Source organism: Chelon labrosus, assembly GCF_963514085.1.
Source record: "Chelon labrosus genome assembly, chromosome: 7".
NCBI classification, from domain to species: Eukaryota; Metazoa; Chordata; class Actinopteri; order Mugiliformes; family Mugilidae; genus Chelon; species Chelon labrosus.
Genome location: NC_140343.1, coordinates 21,950,482 through 21,975,240, shown reverse-complemented (window position 1 = coordinate 21,975,240; position 24,759 = coordinate 21,950,482). Strand labels below are relative to the sequence as shown.

At 40.7% G+C, this 24,759-nt stretch overlaps 3 protein-coding genes across 3 annotated transcripts; 1 reads left to right on the top strand and 2 right to left on the bottom strand.

The window, feature by feature from the left end:
• Positions 1-116: 116 nt before the first annotated feature.
• On the bottom strand, positions 117-5,016 carry agxta (alanine--glyoxylate and serine--pyruvate aminotransferase a). Its single transcript, XM_084549070.1, has 11 exons — positions 4,446-5,016; positions 3,624-3,816; positions 3,331-3,395; positions 3,151-3,251; positions 2,976-3,046; positions 2,776-2,860; positions 2,598-2,696; positions 2,404-2,473; positions 1,941-2,036; positions 1,706-1,834; positions 117-1,613 (listed from the first exon to the last, which is right to left on the bottom strand). The coding sequence occupies exons 1-11, from the start codon at positions 4,602-4,604 to the stop codon at positions 1,506-1,508; spliced, it is 1,176 nt and encodes a 391-aa protein (XP_084405196.1). The 5' UTR covers positions 4,605-5,016; the 3' UTR covers positions 117-1,505.
• A 647-nt stretch (positions 5,017-5,663) lies between these two features.
• On the bottom strand, positions 5,664-10,620 carry LOC311491184 (allantoinase, mitochondrial). Its single transcript, XM_084549042.1, has 10 exons — positions 10,295-10,620; positions 10,055-10,206; positions 9,678-9,792; positions 9,434-9,580; positions 9,266-9,311; positions 8,731-8,824; positions 8,463-8,649; positions 8,217-8,355; positions 6,194-6,477; positions 5,664-6,110 (listed from the first exon to the last, which is right to left on the bottom strand). Exons 1-10 carry the CDS (start codon positions 10,439-10,441, stop codon positions 5,961-5,963), a joined length of 1,461 nt encoding a protein of 486 aa, XP_084405168.1. The 5' UTR covers positions 10,442-10,620; the 3' UTR covers positions 5,664-5,960.
• Positions 10,621-12,861: 2,241 nt separating this feature from the next.
• Positions 12,862-22,328, top strand: LOC311491082 (tetratricopeptide repeat protein 39C-like). Its single transcript, XM_084548945.1, has 14 exons — positions 12,862-13,168; positions 14,126-14,174; positions 15,044-15,172; positions 15,620-15,734; positions 16,813-17,173; positions 17,288-17,456; positions 17,709-17,802; positions 17,894-18,001; positions 18,088-18,197; positions 18,299-18,422; positions 18,540-18,637; positions 18,738-18,842; positions 18,953-18,991; positions 19,121-22,328. Exons 1-14 carry the CDS (start codon positions 13,023-13,025, stop codon positions 19,208-19,210), a joined length of 1,737 nt encoding a protein of 578 aa, XP_084405071.1. The 5' UTR covers positions 12,862-13,022; the 3' UTR covers positions 19,211-22,328.
• The last annotated feature ends 2,431 nt before the right edge of the window (positions 22,329-24,759 follow it).

The following is a 24,759-nucleotide window of genomic DNA, read 5'->3' as shown; positions in this document are numbered from 1 at the left end:
AAAAGTGAAAAGACATCTTCTATACCATTCACATGACAAGGGAGAACAAACTAGATTGACAGAACACACACACAAAAAAAAAACGGAAATAAACTAAAATAAAATAAATAACGTAAAATAAACGGGACTCAGCTTATAAGTTTATGCAGTTTTTTAGCCTGGGCATTCTCTACCTTTATAAGACAGCTTTGGAACAGCAAGAGTTGCACACGTTGTATTTTAAGAGGGGAGAGACTGCCTCGAGCGGTCACTCATTGAACAACAATTTTCACACTTCCGCATTGGCTTTTTGTGACCCGGATGTCGAACACACCACAAGTGGAGGTAAGCTGAAGGCATCCTGCATAAAATACTGATAAAATATCCTATAAACAGCTTCTGTGCCCTTGAGAATTTTCTACTTTCATGTTCACAAGTGACTGTGGACCTGTGTTTTCACATAAGTCCTGAAAGTAGACAAAGAATTCCAGCAAACAAATAAAACAGCATTTATTCAAGAAAATTATACATTTGTACATATCTGAGAGTTGTAAAATTGGAGGAATTTTAACTTATTCCACAGTACAGAACCGATTCAGTTCTGAGATGCTGGTTGGTTTCCTCATGCGAAGTGCATCAGGTCCTTCCACAACATTTCTACTGGATTAAGGTCAGGGCTTTGACTTTGCCATTTGAAAACATTAATCATATTCTTCTTTACCAATCTTTTATAGAATGATTTATGAGCTTGGGGTCTTTGTCTTTCTGCATGACACAGTTTCTCTTCAGATTAATTTCATGGACAGATATCCATATATTTTCTTTTGGAGTTTGCTTTCCTATCCCAGATGCACAAGCTGAGGACATTACCACACCCATGATTCATGGACGGGATGATGTTCTGAATGCAGTGTTGTTTCATCTTCAGTCATTATACCTAGATTCCAACCACTTTATAGGTATTGTTGTAACTTTTTCCAGCCTGATGATTAACAACAACTTTTTTCTGAGGTCCCGCAGAAAGGTCCTTTGTCTATGCTGTCGTACATTTCCACAAACAAGTGTTGTAAATATCAGACTGTGGCAAATTCCTGATTTTTAATTTTTTTTGCGTGTCCTTTGGGTCTCATTTCATCGACTGGAAACACTTCTGAAGATGGACTCTGATTTTCTTAAAATTAACTTGTAATCCATAATATTGTCTCATTTTCCCCAACAAACAAATACAAACGCATTATTTTTCTGTTTCAATTATTCAGTTGGGTTCATTTGTCTACTTTCAGGACTTGTGTGAAAATCAGCTGATGTTTTCACCCATTTTCATGCAGAAATGTAAAATATTTTTTTCAAGCAACTCTATATATAAAATGTATAAATTAATAAATGCACATACTGACAAAATAAACATCAATCATTTAAGTAGAGCTTTTGGTTACTCGAAACAGATTATTAAGGACAATTTATTTGTTTTATTATAACATCAGCACTGAATCAGAAACATCTTCACAGCATCCAACAGAAACGTGCTACACTTTACTCTTGTGACAGTGTTTCAGAGCATCTTTCAGTGTTGCCAGCACCATATCAACATTAGCCCTGCTGCTGTTGCACCCCATCAGTCCCACTCGCAGCACCTGAAAAGACCAAAAACATCCAGTATAGTTCACACAGGCGGAAATGGAAAGTGTTAATAACCAATGGGGAAATGATCACTGTTTTCTCTTACCAAACCAACTGAGGGTCCAAGCCCTCCAGAAATCTCTAAATTATGTGTTTTCATAATGTAGCTTGTGATTTCTTTCCAGTCATATCCATGAGGAGCAACAATCGTGGTCACCGTAGGCAGTCTGGCTTGCTGTAACAGTTACCATTTTTATGTTATAAGATCATTCTTCTTATTATGACAGCCTTGTGTTAATTTTACTACAGATTGTCCTAACAATTTCAAGATTAAAACTCACTTTCTCTTTGACAAAAAGTTTTAGGCCCATACTCTCCAGCCCTGCATGGAAATACTCTGCCACGTTTTGATGTCTTTCCCACGAATTCTCCAGACCCTAAGATAAACAAAACAACATTAACATGTGTGCCATGTTCATCATCTTAGTTTAAAATTTTTTTTTTTTTTAAAAATGGGCAAAAAGGCTATGAGTCAGACGAACACCAAGTGTAGCAGTTTGCGGTGCTAGTAAACTGAATTGAATTAAACTCTAAAGTGTTTCTGATACAGTATTTAGCCTAGCCCTCTACAATAGGGTTGTCAAATTAATGAGAAAATGAACAGCTCTCCGATAACTGAAACTAATGCTAAATACCATAACTTTCATGAAGATTCAGTGCTGGAGTTACATTAGTGCTTTAGTTTTCACTAGAGTACCTAATAAACTTGGAAATGAGTGTATTTCATTTAAACGCATGCCCCACCTCTTCCACCAGGACAGCCAGACTCTCCCTCAGAGAGTAAAAAGCGGTGACTGGACCTGTGTGGTGATATCTATGGAGAGGAAACCAACAAGACAGCATGATGCACAGCGACTTTGCTTGAATGCAAACAATTATGCAAGTGTTTGAAAAGGTAGAGGATCAGATCCTGTCTGCTGAAAAAGACAATGACTTACACTCTTGAAGGCTTGCCATCACATCCCCAGTAGTTTGCGAGCCAACTCAAATCCAAGAAGAACGACACAGGCTTTGTCCTCCGGCTGAATATTTTTTGGCTGTGCACAAATTTAGCCTTGAATACATGTGACACTTCTACTTGCAAGCATCTTAAAGTACACAGTGTACAGTCCTCACCATGCTCTCTCACTGAAGGAAATTGGTGCTGTGCCCGGAGGGGCATTCAAAACCTTTTGGGAGCCTGTATACAGGATGTCTATCCCTGCAAATGCAAGCATTCACAAAAAAGGCGGTGTCATCAAAACGGATGCAGAAACATAGCACAGACAAAGTCAATGTTTTCATTAATGCATAGCTGGTAGGATTTATCAGTAAACCTTGTTGGTCCATGTAAAGAGGGGCCCCTCCCATTGAAGCCACAGAGTCAACAAGAAACAGGCAGTTATACCTGTTGAGACAAACGGCTACTATCACATCTACTACCTGCTGTTTGTCTGGTGCTACACATGACACGATTACACATGAGACGATAACAGAGGCGCAGGCACTTACTTATGGCAGAGCTGTCCGATGCCATCTAAAGGATGCAAGACTCCCGTAGAGGATTCTCCATGTGCAAGGAAGAAGAGCACAGGCCTGTGTTTTGATAAAGCCTGTGATGGGATAACCATGTGATTATACAGGATGTAGCATTCACAGGAATAATGTAAGTGGCATGTCAGGAAGCCGTACCTTCTCAATGTCTGTGTTGGTGAAGAAGCCACCAGGAGGCGCCACTATAGTGTTTACTCTTGCACCTGGTGAGTTGACACAGGATGTGCGAAACAGTCATGTGAAAATGCATTTAGCAGTGTATTGTATTTTTCAGTCTCATCATTATAGTTTAAAATTACATCCTTCATCATGATCAACTTGGGTGCTGTGGTTTATTTTGAATCGGCCTGTTTTAGGAAATCACAGTGATCAGAGATTATTAGAAAATGTGATGTGACTGACTCTTCTCATCAGATTACCATCAGTCTTACCTATCCTCTCGGCCATTTCTGCTGCCCGCTCTCCCCAGATACCATTCACCGCTGTCAGCACTGTGTCCCCAGGCTCCACAGTGTTGAAGATGGCACACTCCATAGCAGTGTGGCCAGTGCCACTCACAGCAAAAGTAATTTCATTTTGGGTCTGGAACATGTACTGGATCCCACTTTTGATGTCACTCATTACCTGTAATGTAGTTTAAATTGAGAAATGACATCTTTACCTGTTGTTCACAATATGAGACTGACCGAATTCGGTTTAATGTGTTGTTGCGCAACCTAAATATGTCCAATATGATGAGCTACGGATGGTAAGGAATGGACAGAAAACCTGTCTACAAAACATTTCTTAATTGTCATTTTTGAGAAAGCAAGGTTAATACTCCCCAGCTTATCAAAGCATGTCTTCTGTGGTATTAACTCACACCACACGGTGCCATAATAGAGACCAGTATTTATCAGGACATATTCTTTAAAGTAGCCAAATCCTGTACTCATCTTATACTCAGTAACATGTCCCTGTTATTTGTCTACATACTAATTACTGTTAATAATGCATTAATGAGTGGGGTGAATTTTGCTGCTGCAGCTCGCATCAGTGGAGCTAATAGAATATCCTGCTAGGAGGTTTACTTTGTAACAATGCATCATAATATATTTGTCAGTAAAGATATTTTTACAATCAACTATAGAATGGGAATAGGTGGCAAAAAAATAAATAAAAGCTATAATAAAATCAACAGCTACTCCTCCATTCTGCTATGCCAGTCTCTTCTCAAATAGTGTCAATCACCTGACTTAACCCCACTCAGTTACCTCAAAGATCTCCGGGTGCATGTGCCCAATGACCGGATTAGCACCGGCCTCCAAAATGCGCGGAGGGACGTTAGAAGGCCCCGGTCCAAACATGTAACGATGAGGAACCACCAAAGGTTTCTTCAGGCATTTTGGTGGTGGTACAGAGATGAGCGACATGTTCCCTGCAGTGCTACAAGCAAAGTAAAAATCCAAAAAGGACGCCGTGGAAGCTGATGAAGTAAAGCCTCAACTGAGCACACCCCTCTGTCTGACCAGTGAGGTCCTGGGCTCAGAGGTCTGTCACAACATTTTCAGCGTTTTATCTCTCTGTTCTTCTGTCAACACTTGTTGCTCTCTGTGTGCAGTGAGCTCAGCTAGCTTGATGCTTTCTCATTTTTAAAGATAAGGTCGCCTACCATGTCCTCAGATGTTAATTATTGACTACTGACTCTCAGGAGTATCAGGATTAACTATTACACTGTCATGTTCTTGCCCAAGCAACAGCATTTTCTTGCTGAACTCACTTTTTAAGCTGGATTTTTAATTCATTAACGGTGGGTTTTCAATTTAAACTGTGCACAGTCAGGTCCACAGCTTAAAGGATTATAAAGTGAAAACCAACATTATCAGTCACTTGGTGAGAATGGAGACAGAAAAAACTAAGAAACCTCCAGATTTATTAAGTCTGACACACAATATTTAGTGTTAATTTCTCCTTTACTATAATTGTAAAAGACACTGAAGAGCTTTCAGACTCTTTGTTTTAAGTTCTATACTGTACACCATTCAGGCATATCATTATGACCACCATCCTAATATTGTGTAGGTCTCCCTTGTGCCTCCAAAACAGTTGTGACTCATCAGAGAATGGACATGGGCCTTCTGAGGGTGTCCTGTGGAGGGGATCAGGCTTGTTCCAGTGCATCCCACAGATACTTGATCAGTTTGGGATCTAGTGAATTTGGAGGCCAGGTCAACACCTTGCGCTGTTTTTCATGTTTTTTCAGTTGTTCCTAAACTGTTTTTGTGTGTGTGTCTGTGTCAGGCTGCATCCTGCTGGGGATGGCTGCTGCCATCAAGGAGTGTCATTGTTATGGGGTGGGGGTGCCTGGTCTGGTCTAGGTGGGTGGTACATGTCTAAGTAACATCCACATGAATGCCAGGTCCAAAAGTTTCCCACCACAACATTGCATTGTCACAAGATGGTCAATGTTGTTTACTTCACCTGTCAGTGGTCATAATGTTATGCCTGATCGGATTATGTAGTATGTTGGTTTGCTGGTTAAATGGATTTGTTTGAATATTTACGTTGTTAATTGGACTTAAATCTTCCAAAAGTATATAATCCATTTAACCATCTGTTATATCAGCAAGATTCCCAGTCCTGTTATAAATGAATGTATTTGTTTATGACAATAAAATATAATGAACCCCATTTATAGATGTGGGAGAAATTAAGAAAACAATATGGTGCACTCTTATCAGTAGTCAACACAATAACTCAGGTTTATTGTCACAGATTGTTATTATGCTTCACAGCTGGGCTTGGTTTATCCTCTGAGGGATGAGGAGATGTTTCCCCAGAGGTTCGGGGCAGAAGTTGCCCTCTCTGTACACCAGCTGCCCCCTGAGGATAGTGGCACGTACGGCTCCTTGCAGCGTTTGGCCGAGGTAAGGAGTTAGCTGTGGACACAGTCACAAAGTCAGTCACACACGTCTGTGGTCGATTCATTGCACCATTTGGCCAAACAAATGTTTAGATTTACCTTGTTTTTATGATGGATGCTTCCTTCCTGAATCTGTAGAGAATGACAGAAGATGAAACGCAGTCGATTCAGGGTTTGATTGCTTTTAATTGTTTGATTCCTTATACAAACCTCAAACTCTCTCTCTGGATCCCATATGACCAAGTCCGCATCATAGCCAGGTGCGAGGCGGCCCTTCTGGCCGTCAAGGCTACACAGCTGGGCTGTTTTTTGGCTGAGGAGCCTCACAACATCAGACAGCTGAAAGCCTCTTTTGCTGGCTGAACTCCAGAACAGAGGTAAGCCTGAAAGATATCGAGTCATAAAGATGCTCACAGGGAACTGAGGCGCTGCAGGTTTTCACTCGTTCATTAATCTTTTCATTGGTGCAGTTCTCTGAGGTGGTGCTAAAACATTGTGCATCAATTCTGGGAGTCTTCTCAGTGTCAGACTTTGACCATTCTCTCTCTTTCTCTCTGTGGCAGAACAGTAAATGATTGCTTTAAACTGACACTCAGTTCTTGTTTACCCCCCTGTGAACTTTGTCCACAGTGGGTGATTGGCAAAAAGGTTATAAAGACCAGAGGGTTTGACATTAAATCCAACCCCAAAAAAAGTAAATGTATAATGTTTTATCCCTGTGACATTCATCAGTTTGGATTTGTGAATTTTATTCAACATTTCAACCTGCTTCGCATCACCAGAGGATTAGTCATGCAGAGACAAATCCCGCAGCTGGTTCCCAGACAGGGAATGATATAAAAACTGTCTCGACACTATGACAGCAACCGTGGAGAGTGGTGCATTTTTCTGACTCACAACTAAAAGCCCAAACAGACAGATAATAAATCACTCATTTGAATAAATGCATGAACAAAACCTCACTTGCTAATAATCTGTTCTCACCTCAAGCCATAATTTGACTGAATGTCAAAATGATAATTCATTAGTTAAGTGAAGCATTTAGTTAATTGCATCAGGTATTTATTTCTAAATGGGACATGATCTGAGCCAATAATCTACAACAACATTAACATCTAACATTTAACTCTTGAGTGAAAATTGTAATTGTAGCACTTGTCTTTGCAAGGCAATGAAGACTGCTGCAAATACTATATAATTAATGCCTTTCTTTGATGTAGTTAATGAACAAGCATTTATAGCTTACGGCGCTAGTATATTGTCTGTAGATAAGTCTGATTTAGGTGTTCCAGTTAGTGTGCCATTCATTTTGTTAGCTGCATCTGTGTCTGGTGCTGCATTCACCCCTTGTTAGCAGAATGAGAATAACATGCACAGTGTAAATACACATCAGAGTAGTCTATGGGATATATTTTTATATCATACAGGATATTTTTTAACATTTTAACATCCACGATAAACCCAATGTACACTAAGCTGACTGTGAAGCTTTTTCATTAGCTCAGTGTGGCAGAGGGAAAGGCTGTAAACTCAACACTGTTATAACCTCACTGAAGAGTAACAGTGTTATTATTTTTAACACTGCATCCAGTAGACACTGAGCTAGATTAGCATTCATGTTATTTCAAGTTCCTAGTCAACTACAAATCTTAGTCCAATGCTGATTCAAAAACGGTTTGGGCTACTCCCGTTTTAAAAGGAAAAATTGGTGTTAAATGCTCCACTACGTTCACCGAGCTACTTGTTTACTTGGTCTGTCCATATGGTGCAGGGCTGGTGGCGTACTGTGGACCTATCTGACTTTTATTTAATGTAAACAGCTGCCTGCTGCTGCTGCTGGAGATGAGGTGGAGGAGTAAATGTGAACAAAAAAAAAAACGTTGGTGGCTGTAAAATCAAAATAAATTGAAAACCCCTTAAAATAAACCAATATTTAGTCTTTGTGATAATGTAAGTTGTGTTTATAATGACATGAACACTACATTATGGAAACATAATGTAGTGCACATCCTAGTTGATGATTCATGACCTGGACTCCCCTTGGGGATTGTACTTATACTGTATGTATATACTGTTCTCATAATTTAAGAAATATTTAGAGTGTGTGTTTATGACTCGGTACCAAATTGTAAAGAAGAAATCCCTCCCCAGGCCTGAGTGAAGTCTCCACTGTCCATTTTCTTCAGGTCAGGGGTGCAGGGGGAGTGATCAGACACCACCATGTCGATCTGTCCATCTTTCAGTGCAGACCACAACTGCTCCTGGTGGGGCAGAATCACTCAGCTAGTAATTACAGAATAAATAAAGTCTACATGCCCTGCCATGTAGACTGACAATAGCTTTCTATTGTACGTTATATTCTGTTCACCCGGTTGATGGATCCTCTGATGGGGGGACAGCACTTGAACTGTGTGGCTCCTGTAGGTATGTTTTCTGCACACAGGCTGAGGTAGTGGTGGGTAGTTTCCACTGTTAAAGGAGCCCCGGCCTGCCGCGCTTCCTGGATTAGTTTCAGTGGCTTCGCAGACGACAAGTGAACTATGTGGCAACGCACCCTGGTGCACAGACATTTTGCCGTCACTGCCGAAAACACAACCGAACCCTCTACACAAATATCAACTTGACGCTGTTCTCACCTGTACTGCAGGCAGAGCTCTGTGACGGTGCGGATAGCCTCTATCTCCATGACATCAGGCCTGGACTGCAGAAAGGTGGAGTACTGGCAAGGGTCTTTGGATGTGAAAAAATGTCAGGTTTTGTTTTTATGAAGAAAATATTTTAGAAAATTCTCATTCCTTATTATTGCGCAGTGTTTAATGAGACACATGAGAACCTAGTTATACGTACTGTATATCGGAATCACATCAGCATATTATAAACCTTGATTTTGGATCTTGTTGCTACTTATCGATGAAGTGAGGGGAGCACTGCTACCAGTTTGGATTGTCATTCATTTCTCAAGTTTTACGAGGCCTGAGACAAAAATAGCCAAATCTAAATGCTTTAGAGTTAACTGAAAAAAATCGTAAGATCAGTCAGTGATGATATAAAAATATCATCACTGTATTAAGGTATAGAGTCAAGAAAATAATTATAATATTAGATTTTTTAAGCCCAGCCTTAACTTATACCATAATTTAAATATATGTATAACTCTAAAATAGATTTTACCTCCAGTCTTCTGTGTTGAATCGTGAACATCCCTCTCTGCGTGGAACTGGAGGAGACGAGGACAAAAGGTATTACACTGACAATGCTGTACTTAATCTGAGTGTGTAGGGGTGACAGTGACAGATCACGTGTGTGTGTTTTATGCCATGGAAGATGTCTCTGAGTTACCAGCAGGACGCTTCCAGTGCCTTGCAGCTGCTTCATGGCTGCGTGCAGATCCCAGTCAGCCACATGGGGAAATTCATCCACTCCGCTATGAATGAGGAAACACTTAAAGCCAGCCACACCGGCCTGGATCATGGGCTGGAGTTCAAGCTGTAACGAGACATTCACGGTTTCTGTTTGCTTTGGTCCCAGTTCAGCGCAGTCTGGCTGTAACTGTGTCCGTGTTGTCAGCGTTGTTAAGCTGTACCTGATTGCCAGGGATCACACCTCCCCAGAAGGCCGTGTCCACAAAACACTGCCCTGTCGCCTCCTGCAGCTTCTTGTGAAAATTAGCGAGTGTTGTGGTTGGAGGGATGCTGTTTCTGTGGGAGTATTAACCCAAAGAGTCACGGCATCAGCTCTAGCATTTCCAAAAGCAGATTATTTTTTTATTATTTTAACAGGTTACATTTCAGATTTGTTCATTTTCATGGATTTACACTGTGGTCTTAGGGAGTAGCTTTGTTAAAAAAACATCTATTTCACAATTAATTCATCCTGCCGACTTCACCTTCACCCCAGTGACCTTGTGTGGCCAGACGATGTGCACTGATAGATTTCTTGAAGGGGAAGTCTTTGACTTACAGCGGCATGTCCACAATGGTAGTCACCCCTCCAGCTGCAGCGGCCCTGGTGGCAGTCCAGAAACCCTCCCAGGAGGTGCGTCCTGGTTCATTCACATGAACGTGGCAGTCGACAATGCCTGGCATCACCACGCTCTCCCCCACGTCCAGCACCTGAACAGTCGGGGTTCAGACAGATGCATCAATTTTCATTCCACCCAGGAGATGATCATGAAACTGGGAGCAGTGAGAGACTACTTACCTCACAGCCAATATCCTCAGAAAAGTTGTGGTTTGAGAGCACTTTATGTATTTTCCCATCCTTTACAACTATGACAGCGGGACGGACTTCACCACCAACAAGTACCCTCTTACTCCTAACAGCACTGACTGTGGATCCCAGCTCCATTTCTGTGTCTATTCAGTCTTAATGAGTACAGCAGTCTCTCCTAACTCTGCCTTTACTCTCTGTCAGATATGGTCATGGCAGTTCAGTGGCCTATTACAGAGGCACCGCCCCCTACTGAACGGGTCAAAGGCTACGTAGCGTTTGTTGACTTTTTTTTGCACCAGGTGACTAGTTGAATTTAAGATCTAGTCATACACTACAATTTATGTGAAACATCACAGATACAGCCCTTAATGGTGATTAAGTACAGAGAAGTTGTAAAGAATTATGTGGAAAGAATTGGTTTGGCTGAGGAACAGCTTGTAGTCATATGTACGAAAGACATGAGCTCAGTAAATGTGCGTCACATAGTTTTATTTTTTTTACTCTATGAGTAGCATCTATAATACATGATTTATCATGTGTATTACAATATGATTCAACAGCACAATACCTCCTGCTGGATTTGCTGCCTCTGCAGCTTTAGTGAATACGATCCCTTTAATATTCCTGTTTCTGTGTCCTACTTTCGGGTTCTCCAAACTGGCTCCCTGACATCTATGTGAATATTTATGCCTAACCAGAGAAATAAGAGAATGAAATGCATATTTGAGGTAGTTAAAATATGTAATATGCACGAATGTAATGCACGTACAATGCAGCCCTGACTGGCAAGCAATCTTAAGCGACTGTAACCTGTTTAGACACTATTATGAAGATCCCTTGTTCGATCCCCTTTCTGTTGTCACTCAAGGCTCATGGTTGTCATGTTCCTAATCTATGAACATCTTGTAAAACTGCTTTGGTTATGATTAGTGGCAGACTTGTTGACTGAGGCAGCAATGCAAGGCTTTCTCAGCTGTGATTTTGGTATGTGAGAGCTTGAGCAATTGAGCAGCATGAAGAATAAATATGCAGCATGTTTCCACACTTCAAACTGTTCCAAACAAGAGTTTGCAAGTTGGTGGGCAGAGGAAAAAGTTGGCTTTAAGTGGGAGTTAATGAGACCTTAAAGTGAGTTACCCAATGTTTGTAAAATATAAAAAGTCAAATGACTTAGATGTTTCCACTGTGAGAGTTAGGATGTTTGTAGTTGCTTGTTGTTGCCTCGAGCAGCTTAGAAATGTATCTCTGAGCTCCAAGAAACATGATTCTAGTTCATCAAAAAACAGTCAAAAGCACTAAATATAGTATAAGAGGAATCATATTAACATGCTTCATTACTGGAAATATGTCCCACTACACACAAAAAATCTCTATGGGTGAAGATTTTACACCTCTTTCTGCACTCTCCACCTTCCTGACAGTATGTGACAGATCTATATCTTCTGTTTACCTCTGTTATACTGGATTACATTTGATTTATTATTATTTTTATTTTTTTCTGCAGTGTGAACTTTCGAAGTCGCATTAAGTGAAACACAAGCTCTGTGGATACAGGTAAGAGAGATGTGATGCACATTTTCTTGCCATTTGGATGGAGTGTCACTTTAATATTAGAGTCAGTTTTAAATACAGCATTCAGGTGTCAAGTCTTATGTGTCACCTTATGAACACTGACTTGTATACTCAAACAGCTGACTCCCCTGTTGGCATCATGTGGCCCATAAGTAAAACTTAAAAAAACTGTTCTTCTGGTGAAACTCATTCACTGTTATAACCATATCGTGCATGGATTTGGCTCTTCCACTGAAACCACCTAGAACATTGTGTTCTTTCCTCACAGAAGGAAAAAAGCAATTAAATTCAATGTAGCCTGACATAAAGACACATGTTTTAACCTATAGACAGAATTACAGAATGGAGAAATTAGTTAGTTGTGGAGTATTTAATTATTTATTTGCATATTCTGGGTTGCATCTTAGTCTGTACATTTTCTTCTAAGTAATGATATGGACTGTGACATGCGAAAACTAACGTGTCAGCTGAAATGTGACCAGACTCTAACTAGTTACCTTGACTGCAGGCTGCTCTGTCTGTGTATACTGACTGAATGAGAGGACTGCTGCTGCTGCTGAGCCGGTGTGTGCGGAGGGAGCGTGAGGGATGGAGGTTGACAGAAATCAGCTTCGCCTCGGCGCATCTCGTCCCTCCATCCTCCCAGCGATGCGCTGTGCGTTATGACGCCAAGCCGTTTGACGAGCGCATTACGTGGGGCAGGCAGAGCAGCAGCAGCCAGCCACAGCAGCCTCGTTATGTAATGCATCGGATGCTGCTGCACGGATCAGAGTAGGAAAAGCTGACGGATGGCTCATTTAGTGACAAATAACGGTGCGCTGGCTTAAGACTTAGCGCTCGGGCGTCTGCTGCAAGTGCCATGCTCGTTGAAAATCGCTGGAGCAAAGTGCAATAGAGCCTGGAGGGGCATCAGTGGCCTATCCCTGAGGCGCACAGACGTCTGGAGCCTGCGGAAGCTGCACATCTTTTTTTTTTTTGTCTTTTTTTTTTTCCAGCCGACCAGAGGCGCGTCTCTGTTTGAACTGATCACCTATATCAGCGCAAATAAACCAATGCCGTTTTGTTTCGGAGAAGGAGCAGCATCATTTTTTTGTTCTTCACTGCACTGGTTTAATCAAACAGCCACCGAGCTGCGGTATAAACAATGGCGGGTCCAGAGCAGTCCCAGCAACAGCAGCAGGTAGAGGAGAAGGCAGAGCACATAGATGATGCTGAGATGGCCCTGCAAGGTATTAACATGCTGCTCAACAACGGATTCAAAGAGAGCGACGAGCTTTTCAGGAGATACAGGTAATTATTTCATCCTTTCCATACCAATCTGTCACGTTGCTTGCCTAGAAACCCAGACTACAAGTGCATAACATATTCATACAACGTACAGTATGCATTTTGGCTCTGATGCCAACACCCAGTTAAACCACCTATGGATCCACATACTATATATCACCAAAAATAAATAATTACTCTAAATGCCTTTGGCAGTTTTGAATGCCCCCATGAGAGAGGGGGTTATGGCCCCCAGGTTTCCCTGAAGCTCCTCACTAACAGAGACCAACCATAGCACAGAGGTCAGGGCACTAAAACTGAAATGCTGAATCCACAGACCACAACTATATTAGTAATAGTTAAGTTATTTCTAGAAAGAAATTGTGAAACAGTGTCAAAATATTTGGATTGCTTATGGTTTCCATATTTTACTGGGAAGTCTGGTTGGTTTCTGTTTGTCGTATCTGTGGCTAAACAGAATTTTTTTTTTTTTAAAGCTGTCTCATTCAGTTCTGCAAAGTCAATGTGTGTAACCTTCACAGCTTCATGATATTTCATAGACTGGTTGATTAGTGGATGAAATCATCGTAAATTACATAAACAACTGACAGATTAATCAATGATGAAAATAGTAATTTGTTGCAGCTTTTAAATCCGTTCACCTTTACGCTTTTAAGGGGTAGACCAGGCAGACAGTGGATTATCTACTTTCATATAATTCAGTGTTTTATCTAAGCTTGTTTTGGAGACATTTTCTTCCCTGCATGTCAGACAGATCGTCCTTGATATCAGCCATGACAGCTTAGAGTGAGACCATCTTCTGAACATGCTCCATTTGTGCTTACAGGAAAACTGCAGCAAAACAATGATTTTGAGATTCAGCGTAATTATAATAATGTTCAGCAAATGGTCCACATATGTTCTCTGTCTGTTTTGTGCTGTTGTTCACAGCTTCTCCCTCATTCTCTATTCTCTCTGCAGGACTCAGAGCCCACTGATGAGCTTTGGAGCCAGTTTTGTCAGTTTCCTGGTGAGTTTCCTCTGGGCTGGTAATCAAGTAAATGATATGGGAGCAAAATAAGAAAGAAATAAGAGTCCAAGCCAACACCTCTCACATCTTTAAAACACCTGAGATAGCCCAGCCTGTCATATTGTTAGCATCATTGTCACCACTGACATCCTCTCTTTAGCTTTTCCGTCCATTAACATAATGGATGCATCTCCCCCTCAAGAACGGCATCACTCTGGCAGAGAAGCACATTACTGAAATGCCGCGTCCGTCATTGATGGGCGAGGGAGATTTTTTTCACTCTGTCCCTCCCCCTCATGTTAACATTCACACATCATACAGCCAGAGATGATGTCATCCTCTGTCCCCTGATACTAAATGGCCCTAAAGGCAGTGGGGGTGGTGACATCTGACCATCATGGGAGGCAGTTATACATGCACACTAATAATTAAAGGAAATGCAGAAAATACTACACAAGCTAACATGAAACCATATCTCTACATGTCATAAAACACCATCATCATAATTTTCACGTCATGTTTTCTTTTCTTCATGGATGTAATTATTTTCTGCCTGGCTCAAAGTGACCTAAGCAGCATCGCGACAAAAGGTTTTCTGATAGTGTCAACTGGGAAGCATCTTTACCGCCACACACACACACACAGCTGCACAAATGTCACTGTGTTCCTCTGTTCACTGTTACATAGAAAGGGCCTTTTGTCCCGGCCTGCTTCTTAAGACTATTACATAAGACTCCTTCACTCTTAGTACAAGGTTGTTATCTATCCCGAGTATAAATCTGAACCGAGAAACAATTTAATATCGGAATAATAATGCCATGCAATGTTGATAAGATTGAACCAGTTTGTCTTTTTACATTTCACTGCAGAATGCCATGATGACATTTGAGGAGGAGAAGATGCAGACAGCCTGTGATGACCTGAGGACCACTGAGAAACTGTGCGAGAGTGACAGCGCCGGAGTGATCGAGACAATCAGAAACAAGATTAAAAAGAGTGTAAGAGCAAAACTGTAGACTCAAATGTGCTTGATATGGGCAGCTGGAGGTGAATGAAATAAAAATGACTTAAGTTTTAAGAGAGTAGACACTGTAAGAGCGCTTCTGTTGAAGTTGAGCAGAATTGAAGTCCACTGGTCCTGATAACTCCAATTTGCACATTTAAAAGGATTCCACTGTTGCTGTCAGATCCGTTCAAACAGGTTACAGTCCAGATAACAACGTTAAGATGTTAGGCCTAGTGGTGAAGGCAGCAGTGAGATCATGCCAAGCCTACTCACAGATTAAATTAGTACTTCAGTGAAATTTAATCAACAAGCTGGGTGAGTAGTGTGGAGGCCATCAAGCAGCTCTGGGTTGTTCATGAACCTCCTTCCTCTGCCTGCCAACTGCTTCGAAAACTAGTTGCAAGATGGATGTGTGTTTGTGTGTGTGTGTGCATTATAGATGGACTCCCAAAGGTCAGGCGTAGTTGTCGTGGACCGGCTACAGAGACAGATTATTGTTGCTGACTGCCAAGTGTACCTCGCCGTGCTCTCCTTCGTCAAACAGGAACTCTCAGGTAAATTACATTTCAACCAACTAAGCAGTATGACATTACTGTTGCGGCAACGAGCGCAAGGGCATCACAAGGGTGTTGGTCTGCCATGATATGATAGAAATGTCATATTTACATATGCAGTATATATTATAGGATGGAGGTTCTGATTTTGGATAGGGACAAATTTAAAGGACAGATGTTTAAGATTTAGTGCCATCTTGATGTAAGGTTGCAACTTACAACCAGTTAAACACTCCTCCCTCAACATTCGTTTTCCTATAACACGTCCTGCAACACGTCAAGGTAAAAACGTGAAAAGCCATCACCACGGCCTGTGTTTGGTTTGTCCATTCAGCACTACTGTAGAAACATGCCATTTCAACAAGGCTGACTCCAGAAAAAAACACAACGACTTATAGGTGATTCTATAATACATTTCTGCTGATAGATCCCCCTTGCCATGATCCAAAATGGTCCTTTAATATTTCAGACTCAATATTTTCAGTCTGAAATGGACTTGTATTCCTCTTAATTCTTTCAACTATTAGTTGGCTTGACCAGAGTCACTCCAATATAGACATTTGTGTGTTTTTTTTCTCAAGAAACAAATCTTTTTTAGTTGGTTTTGGTGCTTCATCATGAGTTTAATATGGGTGCAGTTATTTGAAAACATTTATGTCCGTGGTATCTGGTAAATTGCCTGATTGTTAAAAGTAAGTCAGAATCCATACAGGTTTGTACAAATATATAATTTGCTGATCAATTAATTTGTCATACTAATAGCTAACTCAGTAGGTTACAGAAATTCATCAGTTGCTAATCAATCTTGTGTTTCTCTGTTTATATCAGTGAAAATTAAAAACGCATCTTGAAGATGACACTTAGGAACTTAATAGACAAGAATCTATTGACATGGTAGCAGCACTGTGAGTGCTTAGCGAAAATGAGCTAAATGTTAACATTAGCATTTTAACATACAGTGCTAAATGCAGACATGTAGCCCGTATAGTGTTGACAATGTTCAGTGTGTTAGCATTGCATGCTAACATGTCTTGTTATTCCACCTTTGGATCGCCATGCAAATTTCTTCCACGAACAGCATATATCAAGGGAGGCTGGATTCTTCGTAAGGCGTGGAAAATGTACAACAAGTGCCACAGTGACATCAGTCAGCTCCAGGAGACCTGTCAGCGCAGGTCCTCTGGCAACCAGGAGTCCCTGTCAACGGACAACGCCAACCACAATGCACCGGTGGAGAACGCCGTGACGCCCGAGGCACTGGATCGGCTCAAGGGTTCAGTCAGCTTTGGCTATGGCCTCTTCCACCTGTGCATCTCTATGGTACCACCACACCTGCTCAAGATTATCAACCTGCTGGGTTTCCCTGGCGACCGTCTCCAGGGCCTGTCCTCCCTCATGTATGCAAGTGAGAGCAAGGACATGAAAGCACCACTAGCTACGTGAGTTGTCTAAATTAATCATTAGTTGAATTCCATGTCAGACTGAAATTAAGTGTCAGAAAGTGAAAGGTGTATTAGATCAGTCTGGGTTGAAACTGTTGTTTTATCGCTCAGGTTGGCCCTCTTGTGGTACCACACAGTAGTGCTGCCTTTCTTTGCTCTGGATGGCTCTGACACACACGAGGGCCTGCTGGAAGCCAAAGCTATTCTGCAGAGAAAGTCGGTGGTTTACCCCAACTCGTCTCTCTTCATGTTCTTTAAAGGACGAGTTCAAAGGTTAGAGGTATGTACAACAGGCTTGGGTCTGGTTGAAGCTGTAATTGGTTTGTTTGTGTAGTCCTGGATAAAGACACCTGGTAGAATCTGAAAGTAGAATCCAGCTGTTTTTAGCAGTTGCATGTCAGACGGTTCATTAAGTCACCAACATCTGATCAACCATCCACTGATCTAACTCTTCCATTCAACGCATGCGTGTAGTCTGTGTCCAACATGATTACCGTTATCTGTCGGTGTGTGCTCTCTCCTCTGTCCCCAGTGCCATATCAACAGTGCTTTGGCCTGTTTCCATGATGCATTAGAGCTTGCATCAGACCAAAGAGAGCTCCAGCATGTGTGTCTCTATGAGATTGGTACGTGTTTTCTCATCAGGTCAGTCGTGACATACTGTCGATAGGTGTACACTGCAGTGAGGGACTCATGTTACTTTTGTCTTGTGATCAGGTTGGTGTAGCATGATAGAGATGAATTTTGAGGATGCGTACAGGGCGTTTGAGAGACTGAAGAATGAGTCACGCTGGTCGCAGTGCTACTACGCCTACCTGACAGGAGGTACACCTGACACACTCTAACAGTACTCCTACTGTCTGGATGTTCCTACTGACGTTCTACATGCTCCTCTTTGTGTTCTCCTTCAGTGTGTCAGGGGGCTTCAGGGGACCTGGATGGAGCAAGTGGAGTTTTCAAAGATGTTCAGAAGCTGTTCAAGAGAAAAAATAACCAGATAGAGCAGTTTGCTGTCAAAAGGGTGAGTTTTGTTGTAGATTATGGCACTTTTCCGCATGTGAACGGTCTTCAACAGTGTGTCACAAAAGAGTGTGTCCTTCTGTGTCTGATTGCTGTCTGCAGGCTGAGAGACTGAGAAAGAGCTCACCCAGCAGAGAGCTATGCATCCTCGGAGTAATCGAAGTTCTTTATCTGTGGAAAGCACTGCAGAACTGCTCCTCATCTAAACTGCAGATAATGAACCAGGGTTGGTATAACCTGCACGATCCAGGCTCACATAAACACTTCTGCAGCCACATTTCTAAGATTTTCATTAAACCCCATTGTTTCCTCTCTGTGATTGTTTCCTCTGGTGTGTGCTCAGTGTTACAGAGGTTAGACGAAGCTTCATGCAGAGGCCTGAAACATCTCCTTCTTGGTGCCATTCATAAATGCCATGGAAATATGAGAGATGCTGTTCAGGTATCAATCCCCACTGAGCACTGAATGGCCTTGGAGTAAATCTAAAGTGGTACTTTTGTTCCTCATCTTGCTCTTTCTGTTCATTTTGTCTGTGATCCAGTCTTTCCAGCTGGCTGCTAGAGATGAATATGGACGACAGATCAACTCATATGTTCAGCCATATGCTGTCTATGAGCTGGGATGTGTACTCCTTGCAAAAGCAGAGGTGAGTATGCTACAAACCTCATATTAGAAGTATTATATTTATTCGCTTTTCTGTTTGGATTGTAACTATGGGGCCCCTTGTAACCTTTTGGTTTCTGCATTGCATTTCAGACAGTGGGAAAGGGAAGATCTTTGCTTCTTCAGGCAAAGGTAAAAACAATTACTTATCAATCCGAAAGAGAATTAATTTGAATTCTGCAGCTCATGTTAGAAAATGTAGTGCATGTGAATGATGACATTTTCAAAACCGTATCCATATATCTGTCTTAAACGTTTTAGGAGGATTTTACAGGCTACGACTTTGAGAACCGGCTTCATGTTCGCATCCATTCAGCCCTGGCTTCTTTGAAGGAAGTGGTGCCTCAGTGACTGCAGGATGAGAAGCTACGATGGCTCAAGCTTTGCACAAAGTCTTAAGCCCTTCACAGTAACTGTTTCAACAGACTCATCTGTTTTATTCTTAAAGGATTTCGAGAAATACATGTTTGTCACTTTATTATCCAGTCAGACTGATAATGAAGTGTCATCTCTGTGCATTTTGATATGTAGATATGGGCATGTGTTCTTGCTAGCTTAGCACACAGATAGAAATAGAGAATCTGGCTACAGCTAACAGGTTAAAAACGCTGCCTGAAACCTCTAACATTATCATGCTGGTACAGAGGTGTAAAGTTAACCAACTAGTCACTAGTAGATTCTTTCATAGTTGAATTTTGTTGCTACAGAGTCAAACCTGGCAACTTCACAGATACTACAGAACAAGAGAGAAGCAGCTACCTAACAGTTGTTAGTAAAGATATATTAAAACCATGAGGTTGAAATATTTGCATTTCAACTGTATGGTTTGATATTAATATTAAACAGCACACCATATAAATAAGACATTTTTAAAATATTGGAAGGTGCTTTTATCTGCTGCTTCACAGTTTTGTGCTATACTAGGTTAACACTAGCATGGTGCAGCCAGACTCTAAGTCTGGTACCACTTTATTTAGATTTCAGTAGATGGCGTATTAAAACTAATACTGAAAAAAATAGCCTTTGCCTGCAATTGGATAGTCCTACAGCTGATCAGAGCCACTTAGTTTTCCAATTCAACTCCATGATGCTCCTATGATGTGGGCGACTTCATCGCTGTTACTCTTCTGTCCGTCACCACCTAATGTCGGCCCAAACGATTTTATTGTCATGGCAGATCTTTGCCAGAGCATAATCAGATCCCTACGGAGACCTTCCAGACCAGCCTTATGCCACAAATATGTGGCCCTTGAAGTTTGTCTGACTTCCTGGCCAGGCCTGCACATCCCAGGTCTATGTGTGGACTGAATGCACAGAGATGAAACTGATATAAATGCTTGTCCCTGGGCAAAATAACAAAACAGACATATTTCCTCAAATCTCTAACTTTTCCTTTTAAGTGTTTTTGCTAACCCATACAGTGTGTGTTTGCTCGCTAATAACAATTTCCTTCATGAACTTGTGTACTTGGAGGATGTTTAATTACACCTCCCCCTTCAATGAGCCATTCAGCATCCTTTTAATGGGATTATATTTCCCGTAACAGTAACTTTACAATGCGTAAGATACAGGTCATAGTGTTTTTCTCATGTATGCCAGCTGAACACCTGACTCCAATAATGAAGCAGAGTAAAATCAATGCCGGGTCTCTAATTTATACATATATATATAAAAAATAACGGTACAGTTTAATATTTGATTTTATATATTCTTATAAGAGACACTTGAGTTGGTAATTTTGTCAAGTCAGTAACAAAAGTAGTGTTTTAAATTTTTCAATATCTTCTCAAACTGCAAATGGATGAAGTGGGGTCGATTTTGTTCACAATGGAAATAAACGTGCAAATTTATAGTCTAATTAGCTACCACAGGAAAGGTTAAATAACATCACAGGTCACCTAAAGTCACAGAGTAATAATTAATAGGCTGGTGAGAGTTAGGTAGTCACATTCAAGTAGTTGGACGTTGTACTTTTATAGTAAATGAGTTCACCACACTTCACAATGGCCTAATGGTGTTTTTATATGAAGACATCGGCATTGAACTCGAGCACTATGCATGGTATGGCAGGGTAACAGTGGCTTTAAGACTACTGAAGTCATGTCCATTCCTGCATTAAAATAACACAGTACCTTCAGTACTGTAATGTTACCTCTGAAAAGGTGCTGCTAAATGTCGGCCTGATAAACATGTATTACTAGTGACTTATTTTAGTAGTGTTTTAGTGATGAAAGCTTTTCAATTAATCCTTAATAACGGTAAGTTTATTTATTACATAAAAGATGGTGTACTTTTACAAGCATTATTCATGCTGCTTTGGTTCGAGTGCTGTGATGGCCAGTGTTAACGATCAAGCTGATTCAAAAGCAGGATCTTGTAGTGGACATTGGAACATTTTAACAACCTTTCTAAACGGTTTCACTCTGTACATATGAAATATTCTGTGCAGGGTATTGCCTTTTATTAATGAGCACTCTGAGGTTTTGTCATCTGAGCAATATAATCAAATGAAGGGTATCACATGGCTTTCAGCAATGGCTGTCTGTGTTTTTCACCTCATGTTCAAGGCGGTGGACTTATAGATTTTTCCCATTCATCTGTTAAGACAATGCAAGTCATCCCTTGTGGCTGTGATGGATGTAAATTGTGGTAAATGTTGAGGTGGCCGCTATGCAAGCGGTGAGTTCGGTATAAGTAAGTGAAACGTCAGTGAGACGTCAGCTATCTTCTGTACCAAATACTTCTGTCATGGAGAGAACTTATCCTTTTGTCATGAGGTTTTGTTGCAATTTAGGTTATAAGTCAGGATGATGGTGTTCCAGTGTGTCACTGAACTCAAACAATAAACCGTTCTCCATTAATCTAGGGAAATAGTCGTCATTGATTCTTGCTTTTGAGTTCCTTTCTACTGAAACCGCACTTTGGAGACGTGATATTATGTTGCATATCCACCTCTAGTTTGGCATGCGTTCACTTTATTTTCTACAGCCGACATAAGAAAGAGCCTGGATGTAAAGATGATGAGCAAAATGCTCACGTGGTAACATGCCAGTCAAACCGAGAGACGTAAGTTGAAACCCATAAATATCTTTTGACTTGAACACGAAAGGCAAGATTATGAGATGAGCTAGTCATTATAATGTCTTATTAGAATCCATCCAACTTATTATGTGTCTACAGTCTATAGCACATATTGAGTTTTACACCACTAGAGGGAGCTTATCTCACAGGCCGAGTCCAGGATGAGACGCACTGTATTTTCCCACACCTTGTTTACAGTGACAGCAGGACACAGCCATGAAAATAAACCACGGTGGAAGTCACTAGATCAAGTACATTTACTCAAGCGCTGTACTCGACTGAACTGAGTATTTCCTTATTATGATACTTTACCTTTTCCATTAGATTACATAGGAAATATTGTCATTTGTAACTCATCTCCTTTGATAGCTTTTGTTTCCATATAGATTACTACATACTAAATAAATAATAATTTAGTCAATAAAATAAATAGTGATGTATTTTTATGATGATTGATTAAGCCACCCAGCAGTTTATTTAGCAGTTTTCAAATTAGATATACCTTTAACAGCTCAAACATTCAAGTTTTGCTGGTGTTTTACTAATATTCCTAAAACAATCATTTGAAAATATGTTGACTATTCAAATCAAGATAAGTGAAATTGCTGTGTAAGAGGCAAACATATCTACATCTAGTCTCAAATTTGAATTTGATGAAACATCACTAGTTTATAATGTCATTATCTTTCTACCGTTTACAGCTGCACCTTTAGATGCATCTTTTGTAATTCCATAATGCAGTGTGCATGGAAATAAGGAGCCGCCTTTACTGACCATGAGATGAGGAACGATCTCTCCTATGAATGAGCGTGTTATCTTTGGATTTATAATTTAGTTTATGATATTACTGTGTTTGTTGTTTCCATGCTGAACGTGATTAGGGTGGGAGTTTGCTCGACACGCTCTGATAGACGCGCACCAAGAGCGCCTCTTTAAAAAAAACATGTCTGTCACACTAGGCTCAAGGCAACAGCTCGCTCAACCAATGAATTATTCAGGCTCCTGTGCCACTGAATTTAGACATGGCAGAACACAGCCGGAAGGCTGGACGGAAACAATACCACGACCAGTCCTGCATTTTCCTCTAGTGGATTGCCCAATAATCACTTTTAATTTTTTTTTTTAAAACAGTATGCATACAGCTTGGCCTCTTTCACTCTAAAACATGAAGGAGTGAGTTTGAGGTACCTCATTTAGTATGCAGTGATTCATGAGAGTGACCTCAGCCTCTTTTATCTTCTCCATCTTCTTATCCACGCTTCTTACATTTTGTGTGTGGTGTCTGAAGCAAGACGTTTGCAGCATATTCTTTCTGCGCATGGATTAGACGCTGAAACCTCAATGCTGATGAATTAAATAAAGCATTTGCATCAGAAGTGGAGGAGACAGAGAGGGCCCGGGAGAGATGTTACCCATCAACTAAATGTGCGAGAGAGAGAGAGAGAGAGAGCGATAGAGCGATAGAGCAGTAGGAATGGTTGGACTGTGCAAAGAGCAAGGTCACAAAATGCAATTGCATTGTGTTTCACTCAGGCTGAAACCTGAGCAGCTAAAGTATCCTACCACCAGCTAGACAGTTCCTGTTCATTACCTTTTATTGCTTCTAAGCCTCTTTACAACCGACATGGAAACAGGTGAAAATAGATTTCAACTAGAAGAAATTATACTTGAACACATAGACCTGGGTAGTTAACACACCTGTGCACAGAGCTGATGCTGTGATTCCAGACTGTATTTTACTATAAATTTATTATTAATGCAACATGATTTATGTCTAAAGATGGAAGACAGTGGAAAAGGTATATATTGATTTGGTGGCAATAAGCTCTAAATCCTTAGCCATTGTAATCCTGTAGTGTGTCGGTCAGGTCACTTACACAAGGACTCGTTGACATTTTGACCTGGTCCTCCCATTTTAATCAGATGAATGACTCTCTAAGAGCCTCTTCACACATTGCACTTCATCCGCTCTCTTCACGCACCTGTGATGACACAGAATGTAAATGTGTGTTTGTAAATGTGCTTTTGTTACCCCCTAATTTGCTCCAAATAATTTGAAAAAGCTAAATTATTCTTCAATGCAAGAATATGTTCAAAACTATAAGACTATAGACACTGGCATGACATACCAACTGTTATTACAACATGACGGTATTGCACTTGTTGATATAACTTATTGCACATTACACATATGATGCTACCTTCTGACCAAGTAAAGCTTTTGAAAAGAACACGCATTAGAACATGTATTCTAATTTGTGCCATTTGTGTGAAAGCACCAAAATTTTAATTTACAATGTTCCCAAATCTCGCATATATTTTATTAAATTGGTCAATTCTTAAACAAGTCAGCTCTAAATATATATATTAGTTTAAAATACAGTATGAAATACCGACTTTATGTTGCGTTTTTTAAAACTGTCCTGTACAATCCCTTCATATATACGAAAAAGGGCTTTTGGCACTGCCATGACAGCTGAGCCAGCTTTCACATGCAGCTAAACAGAATTCAGCAGTAGTTTTTAATCACTGACGTCTTTCTTTTTGCTAAAATAAAAGGTAAAATGTTTTCATTGTGGCAGACATTTGCTAGAACTGAACCATTGTTGGGCAATTTTATTTCACCTGTATGATTGGATCTCACATACAATGCTGCTTACATTTTTTTTTGTCCTTCAGAATTTTGTACATTTCTCCATAGAAAATACTCAAAACCTCTGCTGCCACATTTAGAGAAATATGGAAGGACCTGAAGCAAGCAGTTCATGTGAGGAGCCCCACCAACACCTCAGTAATGAAGTGGTTCTGTACTTTAGGCA